Here is a 24,135-nt window from a genome sequence, read left to right as displayed (position 1 = left end):
CCACAGGGCCATTTTAGCTCCAACTGAGAATGTGCTATCCTTTTTAGGAAACAGATTTCCCTATTTCGCCTACCTTGGAGGATTTGAAGTACTCTGTAAAAAAATAAGTAAATTTATTTTAAAAAATGTTCTACCTTATTTGTATATTTCCAATTGGTATTTTTCTTTTTTTTTTTGTCTTTTTTTTTTTTTTTTTGTCTTTTTGCTATTTCTTGGGCCGCTCCCGCGGCATATGGAGGTTCTCAGGCTAGGGGTGTAATTGAAGCTGTAGCCACCAGCCTACGCCAGAGCCACAGCAATGCAGGATCTGAGCCGCATCTGCGACCTACACCACAGCTCACAGCAACGCCGGATCGTTAACCCACTGAGCAAGGACAGGGACCGAACCCGCAAACTCATGGTTCCTAGTTGGATTCGTTAACCACTGCGCCACGACGGGAACTCCCCAATTGGTATTTTTCAAGTATACAGCACACCAGATACACTGAATGGAGCTTAAAAACCCTTTCAGTTTAGAATTTGAGTTGTTAATTTTTTTTAATTATTATTATTACTTTTTTTTTGGTCTTTTTAGGGCTGTACTCGCAGCATATGGAGGGTCCCAGGCTAGGGGTAGAATCGGAGCTGTAGCCACAGCCACAAAAACCTACATCACAACTCATGGCAATGCCAGATCCTTAACCCACTGAGCAAGGCCAGGGATTGAAACTGCGTCCTCATGGATGCTAGTCGGGTTCGTTAACCATTGAGCCACGACAGGAACTCCCTGAGTTGTTATCCTAATGTGCATTTTCTCCCCTTCAGCTCTATGCACCTTTATATACTTTTGGGCTGATAATTCATAGAGCAAAGCTTGGTCTCTTCCAATGAAGAGTTTTTAGACAGCAGGAGCAAGAAGAATGACAGACATACCACGAGCGTTATCATCACCTGCCAGTGCTCACAGTGTCGGCGTGCTCAGGACAGACTGACTGCCCCTTACCTAGAATCCACAGCACTGAATCACTCAAAACTACAGAAGGGTGTATAGTCCCGGCTGCGTTCTCTGACCAAAACACAACAAAATTAGATCACAATTACATTTTTGTTTTTAAAACACAACCAACAGGAGTTCCAATCATGGCTCAGCGGAAATGAATCTGACTAGCATCCATGAGGACACAGGTTCTATCACTAGCCTCGCTCAGATCCTGCGCTGCTGTGGCTGTGGTATATGGTGTAGGCCAACAGCTACAGCTCCGACTGGACCCCTAGCCTGGGAACCTTCATATGCCGCAGGTGCAACCCTAAAAAGACAAAAGACAAAAAAAAAAAAAAAAAAAAAAACAACCAACAGAAATGTACACACCTCCTCAATAAGTACTGAATCAAAGAGAAAATGAATCATGAATAAAATTATTTAGAAAATAAGAAAATTCACATCAATCTGTAGCAAGAAGGGTTTAGGAATGAAGTCTACTTATATTTTCGACTTATTTGACAACGTATTAAAAGAAAGAGATGAAAGATATGCGATACAGCAAAGTAAAAAGTGAATAAGTGTAGCGTTTAGATTGAGTATGTAAGTGTTCATTGTAAAATTCAACTTTTCTGTGCTTGAAATTTTTCACAATAAAATGGTGGAGTTCTGAAATAAGGCCAGAAAATTAATTTTAATTTAATTTTTGCTTTTTAGGGCAGTGCCCGAGGCATATAGAAGTTCCCAGGCCAGGGGGTTTAATAACTGGAGCCACAGGTGCCAGCTTACACCACAGCAACAAGAACTCCCTGAAATAATGAACTTTAACAGGCAAAGTCAGTGTCTTAAAAATTTTTTTAATCATTAAACAAAGAAAAAAAAAAAATGGAATGAGGAGTTCCCATTGTGGTTCAGTGGGTTAAGAACCCAACTAGTATCCATGAGGATGTGGATTTGATCCTTGACCTGGCTTGGTGGGTTAAGGATCCACAGTTGTCCTGAGCTACAGTGTAGCTCGCAAATTCAGCTAGGATCTGGCGTTGCTGTGGCTGTGGCGTAGGCCAACAGCTGTGGCTCGGATTATTAGACCCCTAGCTTCCTAGCCTAGGAACTTCCATGTGCCGCAGGTGGGGCCCTAAAAAGACAAAAAAAGGAATGGCTTAAGAGGTTAGAAAAGGAACAACAAACTAAAAACCAAGGAAAACAGGAATTCCCATCATGGCTCAGTGGTTAACGAATCCGACTAGGAACCAAGAGGTTGTGGGTTCGATTCCTGGCCTTGCTCAGTGGGTTAGGGATCCAGCGTTGCCGTGAGCTATGGTGTAGGTCACAGACGAGGCTCAGATCCCACTTTGCTGTGGCTCTGGCATAGGCTGGTGGCTACTGCTCCAATTCAACCCCTAGCCTGGGAACCTCCATATGCCATGGGAGCAGTTCAAGAAACGACAAAAAGACAGAAAAAAAAAAAAAAAAAAACCCCAAAGAAAACAAAAAAGTAATACCAAACAGTATTTAATGACAAAGTTTTAAATTTTAAGACAACACAACGTGCAACTTAACCTAAGACTCCTGCAGAAAAAGATCAATCAGTGTGATAGATCTCACAGAATTCTTTTTAATCACGACAATTTGTTAAAACATTTTCGTCAAAGAGAAATCCTGTGCCCTTATTTATCCTACACTTATGATTGAAATCAATTTGCAGTCGGAACAGAATGGACATATTTTTAGTATGACATAAATGGGCAGAAATAAATTAAAAAGAAACAGAAGTTCCAAAGCACAAATGATCTTCAGGCCCTTCACACTGCTCTAGATGCATGTTAAAACACTTCAAGTGTCTCTGTTTGTATGGCATAAATCTGATAGCAGAAGATGGCGAATAGCATAGAGAAGACCGTCAGCCTTAGCTAAGTAAAGGGACTTCACTAAACAGACTTACTTCAGTATCCTACAGGAAATACTAGCAAATATATAATCTACCAAAGGAATATGTATTATGATCAAATGTAAGGATGGCTATGTGCTAGGACATACACGAATATAATCTGCAACCTCAATAAGTCAAAGGAGAAAAACCATATGGCCAAATCAAGTACATGCCAAAAAATGCATTTTGGAAAGTTAAATGCCCTTTCAAAGTAAGGACAAAATACTCCATAAGCTAGGGATAGAACATTTTCTTAATATAATAAGTAGTATCTACTGCAAACCAATGGCAACATCACCCTTAAAAAGGAAACATTATATCCACATTTCCCAAAATGTATTTAGTAGAACTCTAGTCCCAAGCTCAATATCCTTACCTCCCAGGAATTAAAAAACTTATTAGCATAATAACCCATCTGAAAAGTCCTGGAGACAAGAATTCTGTTTAACTCAGTGGTTTGCGAACTCATTTAACTGTGAAACTCTTCTCTCAAGGTACAAGTATTAATATTCCGAGGAATTAGTGTTCTCTCACTCACACTCTGGTGAACACTTTTGTAAAGGAATTTCCTTTAGGGTGTCTGGAAGGATACAAGGTTGCCTGTCTACCAATGCTCTTACTTAACATTGTTCTTTAAGTTCCAGCCAAAGCAGCAAGACAAGAAAATCAAGGCATAAAACCTTTAGAGAAGGGGAAGTGAAATGACTTTTCAAGGGAAATATGGCTATTTACATAGAAAATATAAGAAAGGAGTTCCTGCTGTGGTGCAGTAGGTTAAGAATCCAACTGCAGCACCTTGGGTCGCTACAGAGCACGGGTTCAATCCCTGGCCCAGGAACTTCTATATGCCTTGGGTGTGGCCATAAAATGAAAGAAAGAAAAAAAGGAAAGAAAAGGAAGGAAGGAAGGAAGGGGAACACAAGAGAATCACTTGAAAAAAATGTGTTAGAATCAGGATCTAACAAGTGTAGAGTTTCAAAAACTATTATTCATAAAAAACCAGTTAGGTAAGCTAATGACAAGTAACAACCAACAATAGTAACAGAAACTATACAACATCTGGGGAATAAATAAAAAACAGGACCTACAATAAGAAAACTCTAATGCTTTAATAAGAACAAAGACATATATAAATGAAGACACATATGCTCCTGGCAGGAAGATGTATGTGATTACTATAAAGACAGGCACTTTCTCCCCCATATTAATGTATAAATATAATGCAGCCCAATGGAGTACCTTTTTTTTTTTTTTTTTTTTTTTTAAGGGCCGCACCCGTGGCATATAGGAGTCTCCAGGCTAGGGGCTGAATCAGAGCTGCAGCTGCTGGCCTACACCACAGCCACAGCAATGTCAGATCCAAGCCATGTCTGCGACCTACACCACAGCCTCCTGGCAATGCCAGATCCTTAACCCACTAAGCAGATACTTAACCTACTGCGCGGGGCCAGGGATCAAACCCACAACCTCACAGATACTAGTTGGGTTTGTTACTGCTGAGCTACAACCGGTACTCCCAATGGAGAACTTTCTTAAAGAAACTTGACAACACGACTTTAAAACTCATCTAGAACACTGCTGTCCAACAGAAAGATAATGCAAGCCACGTGTAACATTTTCTAGCAGTTACACTACTTAAAAGTAAAACATAAATTTTATTTATTTATTTATTTATTTTTTGTCTTTTTGCTATTTCTTTGGGCCGCTCCCACGGCATATGGAGGTTCCCAGGCTAGGGGTCGAATCAGAGCTGTAGCCGCCAGCCTACGCCAGAGCCATAGCAACGCGGGATCCGAGCCGCGTCTGCAACCTACACCACAGCTCACGGCAACACCGGGTCCTTAACCCACTGAGCAAGGGCAGGGACCGAACCCGCAACCTCATGGTTCCTAGTCAGATTCGTTAACCACTGCGCCACGACGGGAACTCCAAAACATAAATTTTAACACATTTAACCCAATACAACTAAAACATTATCATTTCAACATCAATATTAGAAAGTTACAAACCAGATATTTTATATTCTTTTTTCATAGCAAGTCTTTGAAATGTAAGGTGTATTTTACTTTTATAGCACATCTCAATTTGTAATAACTACATTTCAAGTGCTCAATAGTCACACCTGGCCAGTGGCTACCACATTGAACAGCACAGATCTATGAGAATAAATGCTGAAGAATTTTTCAAAAAAGAAAAATACAGCCAAACATATAGATGTCAAAATGTTTAAGGAGGCTATACTTCATTCATATCATTAAGTATATATCGAGGGTCTTCTGCAAGCCTGGCATCAGGGATCCAAGCGAGCTACAGTTCTCTCACAAACTGTGATAAGAGCTATGAGATCTTTCATAATGGAGGAGTGGTCAGACAAGGCCATGTGAACAAGTGATATTTCAACTCAAGGATGAGTAAAGGTTAGCCAGATATTGGGGGCAGGGGGAGTGCTGCAGGGAAATGTTCCAGTTTTCCAGATAGAAAGAATCACATGCCCAGAGATGGGAGCTGGAGTTGGGAAAGAAGGAAATATTAGAGCGTTGTGGCCCAGCTGGGATGAGGAGAAAGGGCAGAGGCCACATGAGGCTATCCAGGTAGGTAGAAATCAGACTAGGGTGGGCCCTTCGGGGCTATTTTCAGCCAGTGAAAAAGAAAGACTTCTTGAAATAGATGCTGCTTGGATAACATAATAAATAGTGAGTTAGATCCCTTCTTTACAACATACCCAAAAATAACTTCAAGAGAAGGCATTTCTAAACACACACATAGATACCAGAAGAAAGGGAGATTTAACTATTTAAGCAAAAACTTTTAGGAGTTCCTCTGTGGTGTGGAGGGTTAAGGTTCGGGTGCTGTCAATGTGGAGACCTGGGTGGCTGCTCTGGTGCAGGTTCCATCTCTGGCCCCGGAACTTCCACATAGCACAGCCGTGGCCAAAAAACAAACAAAATACTTCTGTACATCTAAAAGTATACCCTTTACCATGGAGTTTCCGTCATGGCTCAGTGGTTAGCAAATCCAACTAGGAACCATGAGGTTGCCAGTTCAATCCCTGGCCTTGCTCAGTGGGTTAAGGAGCTGGCATTGCCGTGAGCTGTGGTGTAGGTCGCAAACGCTGCTCAGATCTGCTGCTGCTGTGCCTGTGGCGTAGGCCGGCGGCTACAGCTCCAATTGGACCCCTAGCCTGGGAACCTCCATATGCCGCAGGAGCGGCCCTAAAAAAGACCATAAATAAATAAATAAATAAAAGTATACCCTTTACAAAAAAAAAAAAAGACAAATTATGAAAAATATAACCTCTACAGCAGAGAAGTATCAAACTTTTATAAATCAATAAAAGCCAAATATAACTGAAAAATGGGCAAAGAATATGAACAGGTGCTAAAAAATCATTTAAACTAGCCTTTAAATAGAGGGATGAAATGGTTAGCAACATCATCAATAAACAAAGAAATAAAAATTAACATGAGACACAATTTTTCTTTTTGGAAGTGCCCAGACTTAAAAAACGCAAGGCTTCTGACAGTGTTAATAGGGATGGGGTGCTCTCATAGACTTCTGGTAGGCAAATATAACAAAAGCCTTAATTAAAATAGGAATTTCTCTTGACTCGGCACTTTATATTATTTAAAAAATCATGAAAATAGGCGCAAGAATTTATCCATAACTATATTCAATTACTACAGCAAACAATGGAAACAACCTAAATGTCCAACGAGGGACTTATTCAAGTCTGGCATCCTACACCCTGAAGACCGTGTCATTATTAAAACGATGTCAAAGAACACAAAGTGAGCTCCCCAAGAGGTGAGCACCATGAGGGTGGGAATTTCTATCTGCTTTATTAACCACCTGCCAGATGACTGCCTGGCACATGGTGGATACTCAATAAATATCTGCTGGATAAATATTTAATAACATAGCAGAAAAGGAGGTAGCAGGAGTTCTCATCATGGCACAGTGGAAAAGAATTCAACTAGGAACCAGGAGGTTGCGGATTCGATCCCTGGCCTTGCTCAGTGGGTTAAGGACCCGGTGTTGCCGTGAGCTGTGGTGTAGGTCACAGATGCGGCTCAGATCTGGCGTTGCTGTGGCTGTGTCCAGCAGCTGTAGCTTCGATTAAACCCCTAGCCTGGGAACCTCCATTTCTTTTTGAGGGTGTGGCCCCCAAAAAGACAAAAAAAAAAAAAAAAAAAACCTGTTAAAAAAAAAGAGGTAGCAGATGAACTATAAATCAACATGAGGTTATGGGTGATGGAAATGGTCTAAAACTGAATTACGGTGACAGTTTGACAACTTTTTAAGTTTACTAAAAGTTACTGAATTGTATACCTAAGATGGATGAATTTTATATGTAAGGTATACCTCAAAAAAGCTGTTAAAAAAATCAGGTAACCATAAAATAGAGGAAGATATTTCTAAAAGTATATATGTAAACATGACACTAAATATACATACCTTAAAAATGTATACAAAATATTTACATTAATGTAAGAGTAAAGATGTTTTAACTTTCTTCTTTGTCTGTATTTTCTGAACTTCTGTAAGAGAACCTGTATTACTTGGAATGACAACCAGAAAAAAATGAATGAGGAAACTCTTTTCATACTAATATACAATCACTATAAGATTTGCTAAACGAAAAAGGTGAGATGCAGAGCAGTGTGTATGCTGTTTGTATAAAGTGATACGAAAACTCATACTCCTCACTTTATCAGTATTTTCATATACAGATTATGAGCAGAATATTTCTGGAACGATGCACAAAAACAAAGGGCCTCTTGGGAGGGGGATGAGGCAGGCTGAAGGCCTTTCAGTGAATCATATTAGACTCTTAAAAAAAACTTAAGGCATCTCATCCAGTTTTTTTAAAATAATAAAAGACCATGAAGATCGTAATATAACTATTAGAAGCCTGAATCTGGAGTCAGATGTAGATTCAAATGATAACTGCTTTCCACTCGTAAAACCTTGGGGAAGGTACTTTATAAACTTGCCAAGTCTCAGTTTTCTTTTATGACGGTAGTAGCAGTAATAAGATTCTTTGCCTCATGGGGAGTTATGGAAGCACTTAGCACGCGGCAATCAAGGTTACCTATTACAGACTTTCTTTAGGGGAACAGGAGGGTGTAACAGAGAGAACAGGCTTTGAAGCTGGACTTGGATAGGAATCCTCTGTGCCACTTTCTAATGAAAATCATAACAATGAACATTTAAATAGCTCTGTGGCCTTGAACAAGTCAGTTAACTTTGATCTCTGTATCTAGAAAAGGTCTTGAAAGAACTACTACTCAACACGACTGCTATGATAATTGAATGAGGGAAATTCACGCAACGAATGTGTATAATAGCTTACATGTAATGAGTACCAAACTTGTGCTAAACTTCTTACATATATTAATTTACATATATTAATTACATATATCACTTTGAATATTATGATTGCTCCCTCTTTATAGATGAAGAAACTGAAGAAAAGAAGTTAAGACTCTTGCCAAAGGTCCCGGAGCTAACAGATGGACCTAGTCCGGCTCCAGAGATCATACTCATGGCTATAGAGACTGCCTTCTAGAAACGCGGACAGACTGGCACCTACCAAGTGGTCAAATGCTCCCTATTTGTTACAGCATCTTCAGGACACAAAGGTGTGTAAATCATGACTTTTGGAATTAAAGGGCAAAAGGAAAGTAGGTTCAGGCTTTTTTTTTTCTTTTCCAGGCATGCAGAAATTCCTGGGCCAGGGATCGAACCCAGGCTATAGCAGCCACCTGAGCCATAGCAGTGACAACACTGGATCCTTAAGCTGCTGTGCCACAAGGGAACTCCTCAGGCTTTTTAAAGGTTTGGAGTCCCGGGCGAAAACCAACAAGAAGTAAATACATAAAAACAAAAAAGCATTTCTGAAATAGTCTGCCAAACTGAAAACAGCTTCACAATGAGCCTTCCTCTCTGTGTGTGGCTTTTTATCTTCTTCTCAGAAGAAAAGTAGAGAACTACACTTGGAAAGAAAATCACCGACGAGAAAAAGACCATGATTAACACCTAAGAGAGGAATTCCATTTTTCTGCAAAACGAGAGAGGAAGTGCTCTCCTCTCCTCTCCTCTCCTCTCCTCGACACTGCCACTTCCTCTCGGCAGTGACAACAAAATTCAGACTCCTGCCTAAAGCTGCTAACAAGCAACACCCTTGAGTAAGAGGCTTCTCAACGCTGACATATGGGGGATTGACAGAGTATTTATGTCCTAGGCACATGACCAGGCTAAAGGGAATAAAAGGCATACTGAACCACAATTCTACACCCATCGACCAGATTTATCAGGTCCAGCGATAAATGGAAGTAGAGGAAAGCCAGAACCTCTTACAGAGACATCAAGGTCGACCAGAACCTTCTACCCCCCCCCATATCAGCAATTCCCCAGCATGGTTCTCAGTGGTTCCTTGGGGGTCTTGATTTCTCCCTGCATAGAATGTCAGTGGGCCCATACCTAAGTTAGTGTTTAATTTCATCTTTAAAATGAAATATATGCATATGGTCAAACTTCAAACTACAGTACAGAAAAATATAAAATGGACAGCAAAACTCTTCTCCAGCTTTTCTTCCCAAAGATAATCACTGGTAAAAAGTTGTCTGATATTCTTTCAGCAAAAACTGTAAACATAATCAGCATAAATTGTTCTGCACTCTGTTTTTTTGGTGTTGTTGTTGTTGTTTGTTTGTTTTTGTATTTTCTAGGGCCGCATGCACGGCATATGGAGGTTCCCAGGCTAGGGTTCTGATCAGAGCTGTAGCTGCCGGCCTTCCCACAGGCCTTCGCCTGAGCCACGGCTATGCCAGATCCAAGCCACATCTGCGACCTACACCACAGCTCACGGCAATGCTGGATCCTTAATCCACTGAGCGAGGCCAGGGAGCGAACCCCCAACCTCATGGTTCCTAGTCAGATTCATTAACCACTGAGCCACAATGGGAACTCCTGCACTCTGCTTTTTAAAAATGTATTTAATACACCTTTCCATAGCAGCACAAACTCACCTACTTCCCGGTATTCCCTTCACGGCTGTGTCACGATGTACTTCATCAGTCCCCGTGAGACACCAAGAGCAGGAGACAATTCAGTCAAAGTATTCCTCCAGAGGAGCTGCTGCATTAGTTTTTCACATCAATGGGTAATGCCAACCCACCTCCCCAAAGGTGGCAGCAACTGTACTTTCACCGACAGCCCATGAAGTATCAGTTCCCCCCATAACGGTCAAGAATGATTATCGAAGAGTTCCCATCGTGGCTCAGTGGAAACAAATCTGACTAGTATCCATGAGGACGCAGTTTCAGTCCCTGGCCTCGCTCAGTCGGTTAAGGATCCAGCGTTGCTGTGAGCTGTGGTGTAGGTGGCAGACACGGCTGGGATCTGGCACTGCTATGGCTGTGGCGTAGGCTGGCATCTGTGGCTCTGATCCCAATTCAACCCCTAGCCTGGGAACCTCCGTATGCCACGGGTGTGGCCCTAAGAAGACAAAAAAAAAAAAGAAAAGAAAGAATGACAACTGAATTTTTCACTTTTGCCACATTCACAGGTTAAAAACGGTATCTCATTGTTTTGATGTGATTTAATTATAAATGAGATTGATCAGCTTTTCTCATGTTCAATGGCAATTTGTCTAAATTTGTCTTTGAACTACCTACTCACATCCTTTGCCCACATCTGCCTTTTTTATTGAACTGTCATCAGAGTTCTTCGCAAATTAAGAAAATTAGCCTTTTGTCAAATGTGCTGCCAGTATTGGATTTAATTGCAATCACTAAATGGCATGCTGACTGGGAATTTAAATTATTTTTCTACATTTATAGGAAATATTCAATTTCAATCTTCTACATGCATAAAACCAAAGGGAATTCAAAGATGAGTAAGAGTCCCAGTCTTGCAGTTTGATACAGGCTTACTGCAGACTTGTCCAAATTCAGAGAGATATGGGAATGGCATAGAAGTGATTTATATTAGTTTTTCTTTTAGACTAAGTTTGGAGCTACATCAGAAAACACTAAGTACATCAGACAGTATTCTTCAGTTCAACAGATTAATCACAGGTCTTTCTGTCCATTATAGTAAACAAAAAACATCCTGAGGAGCTCCTGTGTTGGCTCAGCAGTAAAGAACCCAAGGAGTATCCATGAGGACACGGGTTCGATCTCTGGTCTCGCTCAGTGAGTTAAGGATCTGGCATTGCAGTGAGCTATGGCGTAGGTTGCAGACATGGGTCACATTTGGCGTGGCTGTGGTGCAGGCCGGCAGCTGCAGCTCCGATTCAACCCCTAGCCTGGGAACTTCCAAATGCCACAGGTGTGGCCCTAAAAAGACGAAAAAAAAAAAAAAAAAAAAGAAGGAAAAAAGAAAAAAAGAAGTAATTTCTTTCAAAAAACAGATATGGAGAGGATGTCAGTTGAAAATGGTTTGTTTGGAAATTCAAACTTGTCAACTTTTTAATTTCGTCATAGCTTTTTGCTGCTCATTCAACCAATGGACACACAAACTTCCCGCTCTTCATTTCTTTAACTTAAATGTACTTTCACACTTCCGGAAGCAGCTCTCATCTGACACCCAGCCCCTGCCCCGGCCAGCTTAGACTGCCACCACTGGTCTCAACAGTAGTTTCTGGGAAGAACCACCACTGATGTGGGCAGTCCCAACATTTGTCCAGCCACCTACACTGGTCTCAGCAACTCAGGAGGATCACTGCCACCTTCCCCCACACTCCTCGGCCTCCCCCGCCTTATTTGGGAAATCCATCATTATCACCACTCAACAACATTTACTCAGTACTCTATGCTAGGCATGGCTTAAAGGTCTTATACGCATTATTTCACTAAATAAATCCTCTTGACCTTCCCCAGAAGGCAGCTACTATTACCCCTACCTGAGAGATGGGGAAACTGAGGCTCCGAGAGGCTAACATTTTCAGGACTGTCTGGCCATCCAGACCCCATAGACATTAGCCCCTTATTCTTGTTTTTTGTTTTGTTTTGTTTTGTTGTTTGTTCTAGATGGGGTTTGTTGGTTTTGTTTTGTTTTTGCTTTTCAGGGCCACACCCACAGCATATGGAAGTTCCCAGGCTAGGGGTAAAATTGGAGCTGCAGCTGCCAACCTATGCCACAGCCATAGCAATGCCAGATCTGAGCTGTGCCTGCAACCTACACTACAGCCCACGGCAACGCTGGATCCTTTAACCCACGGAGGGAGGTCACATTTCCATGAATACTATTTGGGTTCAACCCACAACAGGAATTCCCCATTATTCTTGTTTAATGTGCCCAAGTGGAACAGCAGGATCAGGAGAGGAAGCAGGACAGGAAAAGAAAACTTGCTCAAGGTTACACTCCTGCCGTAGATGGTGGCCAGGGAAAGGGACAGTGACAGGTGGCAAACATCCTCCCATTGCTGCCCAAGGCTCCTACTCCCTCCTCTCTGTGAGGAGGAAAGAGGCGGAGAAGAAAGGCCAAAGGAGGCATTTTAGTAACACACGTCAACTTTACGAGAGACTGAGCAGTCTCAGCTCTAGGAATTTACGACAGCACCCTCTTTCAAGACGAGGCTCTCCCTCTCTTCTAGATCAAAGTCACTAGTGGAGAGAAGGGCTGTTATCAGAAAGAAGACCCAGGTGGCCCTCCAGCTGCAGCATATTCTGCCTCCCCTATTCACAGCTTTATCCTCTCATCCTCATCAGAGCCCTGTAGGCTGGCTGATTTTACCTGCTTTAAACAAACAGCTAACTTTATCTGCTAAAGCATCCATTAATTAGAAACCACTGATACAAGGCTCAAGTAAGTGGTCCTTTCAGTGTTCGAAGGTGAAAGTCGCAGAGAGCAAATGCGGCCCAGACAACACAGGTTCAGCCCAAGTTCAAGAGTTCCCGCTGTGGTACAGTGTGTTAGGATCCAGAGGTGCTGCAGCTGTGGTTCAGATTTGATCCCTGGCCCAGGAATTCCACATGTCGTGGGTGCAGCTGAAAAAGAAAAAGAAATAAATAAACAAAAAGCAAGAGTAGACGGTGAGGTGAGGGGCTCTCCAGGATGGACCGAGAAGTGAGGAAGCCAAGTCTGAAACACCGAAGCCAGAAGCAAAGCTAGGGCAAGACAGAACCAAGCAGGACACATGCGGGGAGTTAAGGCAGACCTGGCAACGGGGGCAGGGAGGCCAATCACCCAGGGAGGCAGCGCGGGTACAAGCCGAGGGGGAGAGGCACTGTCCTGTAAATCCCCATACAAGTCAGCCTGGATACTCGACCCACAGACTTGCAGTAAAACGTGAAGGCGAGGGGGTCCTGGCAAAAACATGCACGCATGCTCTGCAAACTAAGATCTGGTGCAAGACCTTATGCCAGTAAGGCTTAGCAAGTAGAGCTGCTTGAAATCTTTGCACGTTTCCACCCCAAAAAAGTTTCAGAACATAGGACCACACCCAGGCATCAGGACAAGACACTATTTTGAAATGCTACAAACAAGGGAATGATACCCCTAATCCAGATTCCAAGGCTAAGAATAAATACATTTAAAAAGCCACTTTGCAAAGACAGGGAAACCAGCTGACCATAATCTACCACACACACTGGGCCCGGGAAGGGTGAACAGAGAGCAGTTCATGGACGCTCTGCTCTTCCTTCCACCCCACCCTCCCACTCAGCTCCAGCAAATGAGGCAAAAGGCAATGAGTGCTCTTATGTATGATCACTACAGGTTCACATAAAATAAAACGCCCAATTAATGGGAAAATACAGCTCCCAAGTTTTCTTTTTTTTTTGATAGCAAGAAATAGATTTACTAAGATAGGATGCGTGTGAGAGATGCAAGTGGGCAAGTGAGGAGGTTCTGTCTGCTCCCTAAGTTTTCAAAGGTGCTGCATGTTTACTAATTTTTTATAAGGCACCAGGGAAGTAAGGAGGGTCCTACTGTTTTCCATCTAATGTCACTAGAGTCTCAGGGCAGTATTTTTAAAAGATGTGACTATCATCAAAAAATAACTAGGGAGTTCCCGTAGTGGCCCAGTGGTTAACGAATCTGACTAGGAACTATGAGGTTGCGGGTTCGATCCTGCCCTTGCTCAGTGGGTTAACGATCCGGCGTTGCCATGAGCTGTGGTGTAGGTTGAAGACGAGGCTCGGATCTTGGGTTGCTGTGGCTCTGGCGTAGGCCGGCGGCTACAGCTCCGATTCCACTCCTAGCCTGGGAACCTCCATATGCCGCGGGAGTGGCCAAAGAAATGGCAAAAAGACAAAAAAAAAAAAATAACTAGAAGTGGAGTTCCCTTCGTGGCTCAGCAGTAAACAAAGCCAACTAGGGTCCATGAGGATGCAGGTCCGATTGCTGGCCTCTGCAGTAGGTTAAGGATCTGCATTGTCATGAGCTGTGGCGTAGGTCACAGACTCAGCTCGGATCCTGAGTTGCTGTGGCTGTGGTGTAGGTCAGCAGCTGCAGCTCCAATTCGACCCCTAGCCTGGGAACTTCCATATGCTGGCAAGTGCAGCCCTAAAAAGCAAAAAAAAAAAAAAAAGCTAAAAGAAAGTATGGGTGAATTTATTTATAGTAACACACAGGGGTCTTTGCAAGCCTAATATAAATCCCAGAAGCCACAAAGATAAATAGACTTGACAACATAGAAATATGTGATAATGGAGTTCCTGATGTGTCACAACAGGATCGGCTGGAGCACTGGGATGCAGGTTCAATCCCCAGCCTGGCACAGTGGCTTCAAAATCTGGCGTTGACGCAGCTGCAGCTCAGATCTGCTCCCTGGCCTGGGAACTCCACATGCCTGAAGGTGGCCAAAAAAAGGGAAAAAAAAAAAAACCCTTCCCCAATTCAGCCAAAAAATAAATGACATACTAAGGAAAAGTACATGCACATTTGACAAAAAGCTACTCTCCTTTTTTTTTTTTTTAATTCTCCTTTTTGGCCACACTTGTGGCACATGAAAGTTCCCAGGCCAGGGATCAAATTCCAGCTGTTCGACCTATGCCACAGCTATGGCACTGCTGGATCCTTAACCCACAGCGGGAACTTCAACACAGGGCTACTTTCCAAATTCTCTAATTTAGATTATAATTCAAAAAGAATGGGCTGACCCTATGGAAGAAGGAGCAAAAAATACCAATAGTTCAAAGAAAAAGAAAAGTGACCAAAAAACATATGAAAAGATGTTTAGCTTTATTCATGGTCAAAACATGTGAATTACAGGGAGTTCCCATTGCAGCTCATTGGTAAGGAACCCGACTAGGATCCTCGAGGATGTGAGTTCAATTCCTGGCCCCAATCAGTGGGTTAAGGATCCAGCGTTGCTGTAAACTGCAGTGTAGGCCGAAAACACAGCTAGGATCTGGTATTGCTGTGGCTCTGGGGTAGGACAGCAGCTGCAGCTCCCATTCAACCCCTAGCCTGGGAACTTCCATATGCCGCAGGTGCAGCCCTAAAAAGAAAAACAAAACAGAAAAAACTAATATACAGTACTTAAAAAGCATGTTAGGATATATATAACAAGCGCTGCGCATTTTTATTTGCTATAGCAGAAAAAAAAGTGGGAAACAATCTCAAAACCCAGAGGATAGACTGGTTCAAATAAAAAAGAAAAAAATATATACTACCCACTAAAAAGGACAGATCTATATCTTTCAATATGGAAAAGCTTTAAGATTTAGCCCAAACCAGCAAGATAAGAAAAATATGTATGTATATAGGGATTCCCCTCATGCTATTTTTTTAAAAAGAATGAATATATGCTGCTATTTCCTTTCTGGAAGGAACACCATGAAATTGTTAATACTGGTGACTTTTGGGAATGAGGACTAAGGACCAGAGAGGAAAGGGAAACAGACTTTTATACTTTTTGAGTTGTTTTATTATATAGCTATATTATTCTCACTAAAAGCTTTTTCAAGATATGTTATAGGATTTTACCTGAAAATATGTAATTTTTAAAACCAGAGAAACTAGAGAAAGATGGGCTGGAAATGGATAATTACTGTATCAGGCAGACAATTAATTACAGAGGCAGAAACAAAGAACAATGAGAAAAATGACAAGACTAATTACTTTTGACCAAAGAGATTTTTTAAAAAATCAAAACAGAACAAAGAAAAACTTCATGGTGGAAATAATATTTGAACAGGACTTTGCATTTCAAAGGGAACAGAAAGAACCCTCCAGACAGAAAGAAGGGCAGACGCAAAGAACAGTGGCGTGAAGATGCATTGTGCCTGGGGAAGTGGCCAGGACCAAGATACAAGGAGTGACGAAGGAAAGAGGAAAACGCTAGAGTGGAAAACGCAAACTGAATTCTAGTGGCATGTCCAAGGAGGGACTCAACAGGGCTTGGAGACTGAGGGATGTTATCCATTCTGGAAGGCAAGCTCGTTCTGCCTCAGACAAGCTGAGTTTAGGCTGCCCCCCAGGATGAGAGCAGAGCTGTCCAATAAGCACAATTAGGGAGTAACAAAAACTGGCCCACACCAAGGATCGATGTGGTAAGAGGAGGTTACTCAGGGAGAGCAAACAGGCAAGACACTGGAGAACAGGACAGTCATGTGCCCCACCGAAAGACGGGATCTCCTGAAAGATTAAATATCCACACCTAGCCCTCTCCTTAACACATCATTTCACTGAGGAGTCAAATTCTGCATCATGCCTTTTGTTAAGCTGAAAGGAAACAAACCATGAAAACAGAACCGGGACTAGTGACATCTTCCCACACTGCTAACCCATTTGAAAGAGAACCTCAAGATAAGAAAGGACATTTCCATATCATCTGGGCAAAACACCCACATGGGCCTTGAAATCCCCTCTACGATAGCCCTGGGTAAAGCCCTGGGACCATTTCTCTATAATGACAACCAGAACAAAAGTAAAAGTGTAAAACCTAAGCAATCAGGATGTGCTGATTTTTTTTTTCTTTTTAGGGCCACACCCATACAGCATGTGGAGGTTTCCAGGCTAGGGGTCGATTCAGAGCTGTAGCAGCTGGCCTACACCACAGCTCATGGCAACGCCGGATCCTTAATCCACTGAGCGAGGTCAGGGATGGAACCTTCGTCCTCATAGAGGCTAGTCAGATTCATTTCCACTGAGCCACAACGGGAACTCTGGGATGTACTGAGTGTTTGAGCCTCCTGGGCTGCCAAGCTCACAGCTCTGGTGGTGAGCTTTCTGAGGGCAGGGATTGTGTGCCCAGAGTCTGGCAGAGAGGCTCCCAGCATGTGTCAGCGGATGCAACCTAAACCAAGCTGGTGACTCAAAATCTATCACTGCTACCGTAGCTGCACACTTACTTAGCTTTCAACGTTTCCTGCTGAGGAGCCAAAAGAGGTAGGATTGTCTCACCAGCAGGAAAAAATTTAGCAAGGTGGCTCATTCCCATCTAACCCATAAACACTCTAATTCGCTCCACTTCATTTAAAAATACCCTGCGACACTTCCAAGAAAGGAAAGCAAGGTTACAAATTTGGAAGTTGTTTAAGGCACCAGGAGGTACCCATTATTCTCAATCACGATGCTCATGATTCCAAACCCAGATTCGCACCTGCTGGCTTCAGTCTCTTGCTGTACCAGAGACACAACTCAAGCTAGACTCTCTCTATCAGGCACTGAAGACCTGAAGATCCCTAATTTTCATTCTCATACAAAAGTCATTAAAAGACTACAGATGGAAGCACTGAGGACAACGGGCATGGTAACAGCAGTAACAACTATATAAAATAACTTTCCTAGGTATTTCTGCCTGGGTCCAGATCGAAACTAAAACTGAGCTGTCATAAATTATAATCTAATCCTTTAGAAAGCAGCAGCCGAATAACACCAGGGCTGCATGAAACATTCTGGTGCTGCTGAAACCCAGTGCAAGAAAAAAATAAATAAAATGGCATTCCGTGATGGATATTCATGAAGCACTCATCCTAATTTAAAAGAAAACAAGTCTAGAATTCTTACTGCATTAATTCATGTGAGCCTGAAAGAACATTTTTATCCAAACTGTTAGATTTCCTACCAAGGCGTTAACATTCTCCAAGTCTGCTCAGATACACTAATTCTGAGAGTGCGGTTTGGTTTGACAGTGGGGATTGTCTTTCAGTCAGTACAAAATACTAGACGCTTCTTCTGAGCTTCCCAGCAGGGTGGGAATGGACTCTTTAACCCGAGTGGCAATAAGAGTTACTGAGCTCCTACTGTGTACTGTATGCTAAGTAAGCTCGTTACCTGCTCCCTGAATCCATGACCACAGTGAGATCGATGTGCAGCTACCCAATCCTACAGATGAGAAAACACACTCGGAGAGACTCAGAACTTTTCCTGAGATCACCAATGACCAGCTGAGCCAGGATTTGAACCTGGATTTGACAGTCTCCCGAACCATAATTCTTATCTCCTACAGGAATAAGATTTTAATCCAGTTACAGTGGGGTTTTCACTGGAGCTGGAGTCTCACTGATCACCTCTGAGTGGAAAAAAATTTTCTCATTTAGGGATTTATCGACTGTACCAACAAAGCAATAATAAAGAGGTTACAATCTCTTGTACTTTACAGCCATTTCTCTGCATAATGTCCATTCTTTTTACTTCTAAGAAGTGGGCAATTAGCTGTTTAAAATCCTATCATGAAATAGAAAGATGTGTTTCAGTTGAATGAATGAATAAGCTTTCTTAAGGCAAAGAACTCAAAAAAATGTCAAGGAGTAGCATCTTGTCTGCTTACCGCTGGCATTTCAGGGGACACTGGACCCGGAAAATATATTAAGTCCCGCCTCTTACGATAAAAGGATTAGAAAAGCTCACCTTGAATTGCTTTCATCCAGGAGGTTTTCCACGCCATCAATACAACCAGAAAATAACTATTCGAAATTAAACTGCCTTCAGTTGATGTCCATCACTAAGCTATATTCAGCAGTTTGTCAACTACAAAACATTAAATGGACGCAATTAAGAAGTCTGAAAAACATTAAGCAGAATTTAAAGAAAGATGAAAACTAATGGGGAAAACATAATGACGCATTCTAGGTTTGTGGTACTGACATTTTTGACAGGAGGAAGGTAGAAGCAGGATCCAGAGGCACGTAGAAAAGTCTCGGGAGCTACAATGAGGTTCAGCAGCCTATCATTTCTCCGCCTTGATAAATTTACACCTAATAATAATCATGATGATGATGAAAATGCATTAAGCAGTTACTCGGTGCTATAAACTTTGTTACCTCCTTCATATACTTTTCTTCACTTTAAAACTCCTAGCATCCTACAAAAGGGATTATATTACCCCCACACTACAGATGAGAAAACAGAGGCCCAGAGACATTGTATAAATGGTTCAAGTTCACTTGGCTAGTAAGCAGCCTTCCTGGGATTCAAACCCAGACGCGTCTGATTCCGAAGCTGATGTTCCTTCCCCAAGTCTCCAACTGAAGAGTTGCGACTTTTTCTTTTCCCATAATCCAGAGTAAATAAACGTTTTAATGTTTCAAAGATTCGCTTTACGTTATCTGCACGCAGAGAATGAAAGCTGAACACATCCACCTTGAATGGCAGCATTAGACATAAATGATATATGACAGAGAAAACTGGTAATAAAAGATTCTCCTTTAAAAAGGGGAGGCATTTCCTTTTTTTTCTTAAGAAGTCATTTACCAACAAAAATCAGGAAGTATTTGAGTATCTATTATAAAAGTCCAGCTACAGTATTAGATATTACAAGGGTTTCGAGAGAAGTATTAAGACATAATGCCCTCAAAAACGCCCACTCCAGTCGGAACAAGAGCAAGTTCAATAACCAGAGAACAAGTGCTGAATCCTGTGCTTTAGATTCTGAATGCCACAAAGGCATGGGGGTAGGGCAGTCAAGGAACACCCTCTGGAGGAAGTATATCTTCAGCAGGGGCTTGAAGGAAGTGAAATGGAGAATTTACACAGAGGAGAAGAAAAAGGAGGCCAGTACTTCAGAAGGGGGAAGAGAAGCAAAGCCGTAGAGGCAGTCATAAACTCACTTCTGCAGGAGACAGACCGGGAGAAGGAGAAGCAGGGAATAAGGTCCAGGTAGGCGAGGAGAGGCCAAACCAAGGGGAGCCCTAAAATGGCAGGGTGGGCGAGGTGGCAGGCCGAGGACCTACGCAGCTTTGAAGAGTGGTATAAATGCTGCAGGGCCTTTCAGCGGATCTCCCAGCCCTCTCTCCCTCCCCCTCCTGCAAAAGATCATGAACCACCCCTAATCTCCTGCCGCTCACCTCTGCCTTTAGAACAGTTTCAACTTTGGCCTAGTGTTCAAGTTCTTTCAGGAACTAGCCCAACCAATCTATCCTCTTGTTCCCTTCCTTTACGCACCCTTCTCTACCGGGAGACTGGTCTATTCACTAACTCCATAAGATCACTGGGCCTGATTCTTCTTTTCCTATCTGAATCCTACTCATCCTTTAGCAGCCAGCTGAAACCCCACCCCCGTCACTAAGCCCTCCCTGACCACTTGGCCTACAGTGACCTCTCCATCTCGCCTCCCACTTAATTCTAAAGCACACAGGCTTGTCTTATCAACCAATTACCTTTTCCCAGGTAAAGTCTTAGCACCAGGGTAAACCGCTCGGAGGCTGCAAGTGTGCCTTCTACTTCTTCCCCCCACCACATGGAACAGCATCTTGACATTTAATAAGCAAGCAAACACTCAACTCTTTTTTTGACTTCCTATATTAAGTTTGGCATTAGCATAAAGGAAGGATGGGGGAGGTGGTGGGGGGAACTTCTGAAGTCAGAGACCAGCTAAGAAGCTGTTGCAATAATCCAGATGTGAAGCAAAGAGGGCCTGACTGGGAACAAAGAGAAAATAGGCAAATATAAACAACAAAAAAATTTTTACATGCAAAAACTCTGCAGGATGGGACTGACTACTACTAGGAACAAAAGCAAAGGAAGAGTTACGACAAGGAAAGGTTTAGAGACGATTCTTGATTCATTTTAAAGCCTGTGTGAAACCAATTGTATTAAGTGGCTAAAAAGTCCATATTTGCAAAAAGTCTTCAGTGAAACGGTCCAATATCTCGAACCAGGGACAGCCCTTCCAATTTCAGACATACGGAGAATGGCAGAGCTGAAGGAGTCTTTAGAGAACTAATCTAAAACTCTTACTGATCAGATGGGGAAACTGAGGCCCAGCATGGAAGAGACATGCTGAAAGCCTCAAGACCGAGACTCCCAGCCTAATGACGCCCTAAGGCACAGCCATCTAGCCTAGAAGGACACTGTTTACACCCCCAGGCCAGCCCAGCCCACTGTAAAAGCAGGACCGTCTGAGGGTGAGAGTGACCATGGAGTCGTCCAGGGCCAAGCACGTCGCGTCGCCGCCTGTTTACCTGGAGAAAGGCGGAGGCGTGGGGCAGGGGTTCAGTGGAGGCCACCAGCAGGGCCGACCCCATGGCCCGGCCCAGGTCTCCAGGGGATTTAACTATTCGGCCTCCTCATACAAAAAGAGAGCGCCCCTGGAGCCAAGGGGCCCGGAAGCAGGGGATCCCAAGACGCCCGGGGCGGAGGCTGGAGAGCCCGGGGGCAGCTGGTCGAGCGGGACCCTCAGCCCCGCGAACAGCGTCCGGACTCCAGGGCCGAGTAGGGTTGGCCCCTCCAGGGCGCGCGCCTGGCCCAAGCAGGTGCCCGGGGCCTCCCGACCCCACCCGGCCTCGGCTTCTGCCCGCGCCGCCCGCCCGCCGGACTGACCAGGCGCTGAGGCTCCCGCCCCGCCGCGCCCAGAGGGAGCGGGACAGCGGCCGGGGACTGCCTCCCACCCCGCCGGCTCCGCCCGCGCCTAGCCCGCCGCCCGCCAGCCCCGCAGGCGCTTCTCACCTGCCGAGAGCGCCGCGCTCACATCGCCCGCCCGCGGCGCCCCCTCCGCCGCCGCCGGCGCCAGGCCCGTCCCCGCCGCTCCGGCTGCCGCCCCAGCCCGCGCCCCCCGCCCCCGGAAGCGCTTCCCGGCCCCGCCCCCTCGGCGCCGGCGCTTCCGGGCAGGCGCGGACCAGGGTGCGGGGCACACTGGCTGGGCCCCTCTCAGGGACACCGGATCCCGGATCCCGGATCCCGGTTCCCGTCCCGGCCGCGTCCAGGAGCCTCGCTGCGAACAAATGGGCTAGCGGCAACCTTGGTTTCGACTGGGGGAGGAGCGGCGGCAGCTCTGCGCCCCGTGGCCTCCCCGCCCGCCTTCTCCTGGGCGCCTCCTGCTGGTGGGAGGAGGGCTGCTCGGCGGGGCGCGCCCGGGCGCTCCGGGAGCGGGGTGGGTGAGAGGCCAGCACAGTCGACCCGCCATCACCCCGGGGCCTGCGCCTGCCCTCCGCTGGGACCCTCGCTCCCACAGCCCTTTAGATGCCTGCTCCTCACCCTACCCTGTAGTGGTTACTCATGGGTGGTTACTACCTACCAGACCCAGTCCTAACTGAGGACCTTGGGCAGATTTCCTCTTCCCGCAAAACGGATGTGAAAAGTCCAAACTTGGGGATACTGTTGCCAAAACGGCCTGTTTTAGTGGAGGAGGAAAAAAAAAAGTAGCTTTATTGCTTAGCCAGCCAAAGGCGGCCACAGCAGGCTAATGCCCTAAAGATTGTGTCCTCCTTTGGAAGAGGTGGTTTTGTAGTTTGGGGAATGGAAAACAGATCCAAGGTAAAGTTAGATGCAAGTTTGTATTTTTCAAAGGGGTGTCCTATTGGCGGTGGGACTGGTTCTGGTGGTCCTTTCTGGAATGAGGAATGCTTCATGAAGTAGTTAATACATTTCATTCGTTGGGGGTTTTAGTTCTGCAGAAGAGCTGGAAGGTATTGTTATGTATATTCCTGGGGGAGGAACCAGGACCCTGCCTACAGCCTGCACCATTGTTTTTTTTAACTGTTCCCCCCTCCTCCCTGTATCCCTTCCTTTCTCTAATTAGCAACTGTTTGAACCTACTTTTTGGAAGTCTGGGAAGAGGGAGGCTGGATGAGGCCTATTTCCTAAAAACAAAAAAGGAGGGACACACAAAGGCTTTTGTGCCCAAGACCCCCCCCCCCCCCCCGCAGGGCCCTGCTTGGTTTCAGTAGGAAGCTCCTGTCACAGACCAGGTCTCCAAAAAATGTGCATGTCCAGATCTTTCCAGATACCCAAGGGAGTGGGATCCTTGCTCAGCATTTTCCTCCCTGTCAGGCAAATTTAACAGCCTTTGAAGACCTTCCCTTCCCATTTTGGTGGACTCCTGAGAAGTTGTGGCTGAGGTTTATTTTCCTTTTTCTGACTTTGTGATAAAAATAAACGAGGAGTCAAAGATACCAGCTCCTCTTCAAGTTATAAAGCTGAGGCTTCTTGATGCCTACTTCATCCTTTGCATATGGGAAAGGCTGGGTCCACTAGCCACAGCTACCCTTTGTTGAATATGTTCAGGGCGCTCTGTAGACACTTTATGTGCCTGACCTCCTTTAAGACATAACCCCAGGAGGTAGCGATCTATTACTCTCCCCATTAATTAAGGAGGGGACTGAGGTTCAGAGAAGTTAAGTTTCATAGCTAAAGTCACACAGCTAGGAGTTCCCATCATGGCTCAGTGGTTAATGAATCCGACTAGGAACCATGAGGTTGCGGGTTCGATCCCTGACCTCCCTCAGTGGGTTAAGGATCCGGCATTGCCGTGAGCTGTGGTGTAGGGTGAGCTGTGGTGTAGGTCGCAGACCCGGCTTGGATCTGGTATTGCTGTGGTTCTGGCGTAGGCCAGCAGCAAGAACTCCGATTAGACCCCTAGTCTGGGAACCTCCATATGCCGTGGGCGTGGCCCTAAAAGGACAAAAAAGACAAATAAATAAATAAAAATTAAAAAGTCACACAGCTAAATGGCAGACTTGGGATGAGCACCCTTGTCTCTCTGATACAAATAGAAACTTTTGCTGAACAGAATTTTAGGTAACCAGTTCTTAACTGGAGGCACCAGGGCAGAGAGTCTCACCATTTCCTTAAGATCTGTCCCTAAGAGTGAGTTCTGTGAACCCAAAGCCAAAGGAAGGTATCATCTTGTCAGGCCAGGTCTCCGCAGGACCCCTGGGCTGATTCACACCCCACATGAGTGAGTTCCTGTTTCTTCACAGACCAGCTGTGGGGCTCATCATTTTAACTGATTTTTGCTAAATCTGTTGGTAACAATTGGTGTCGTCTTGGCTGTAATAAAGTATTTGTGTGGCATTAAGGATTATAAAAGCTAAAATGTTCCTTAATATTTAAACTTTGTGCCCAGTGTCTC

At 44.3% G+C, this 24,135-nt stretch overlaps 2 protein-coding genes across 5 annotated transcripts in view; both read right to left on the bottom strand.

Annotated features, from left to right (window-relative positions):
- RALGPS1 (Ral GEF with PH domain and SH3 binding motif 1) overlaps window positions 1-21,755 on the bottom strand; it is a 333,379-nt gene extending 311,624 nt beyond the window's left edge. The window contains exon 1 of the mRNA XM_021069060.1: window positions 21,732-21,755. The gene's annotated coding sequence lies outside the window, so the exon portion shown is untranslated. The remainder of the gene's footprint in view (window positions 1-21,731) is intronic.
- The window catches only part of ZBTB34 (zinc finger and BTB domain containing 34), a 28,632-nt gene extending 6,799 nt beyond the window's left edge, over window positions 1-21,833 (bottom strand). The window contains exons 1-2 of one of the 4 annotated variants that reach the window (XM_021069173.1): window positions 21,732-21,746; window positions 18,696-18,815 (exon numbers count right to left, since the gene is read on the bottom strand). Coding sequence is in view for 1 of the 4 variants with exons in the window: in XM_021069158.1 (XP_020924817.1) it covers window positions 20,444-20,535 (92 nt within the window). In the remaining 3 variants the exon portion in view is untranslated. Of the gene's footprint in view, window positions 1-18,695; window positions 18,816-18,932; window positions 21,568-21,731 lie in introns of those variants that run through there. The other 3 variants (XM_021069168.1, XM_021069179.1, XM_021069158.1) reach the window with 3 other exon arrangements.

Source organism: Sus scrofa, chromosome 1 (genome assembly GCF_000003025.6).
Source record: "Sus scrofa isolate TJ Tabasco breed Duroc chromosome 1, Sscrofa11.1, whole genome shotgun sequence".
Lineage (NCBI taxonomy): Eukaryota > Metazoa > Chordata > Mammalia > Artiodactyla > Suidae > Sus > Sus scrofa.
The sequence above is the reverse complement of the archived record's forward strand: the minus strand, read 5'-3'. Positions and strand labels throughout refer to the sequence as shown.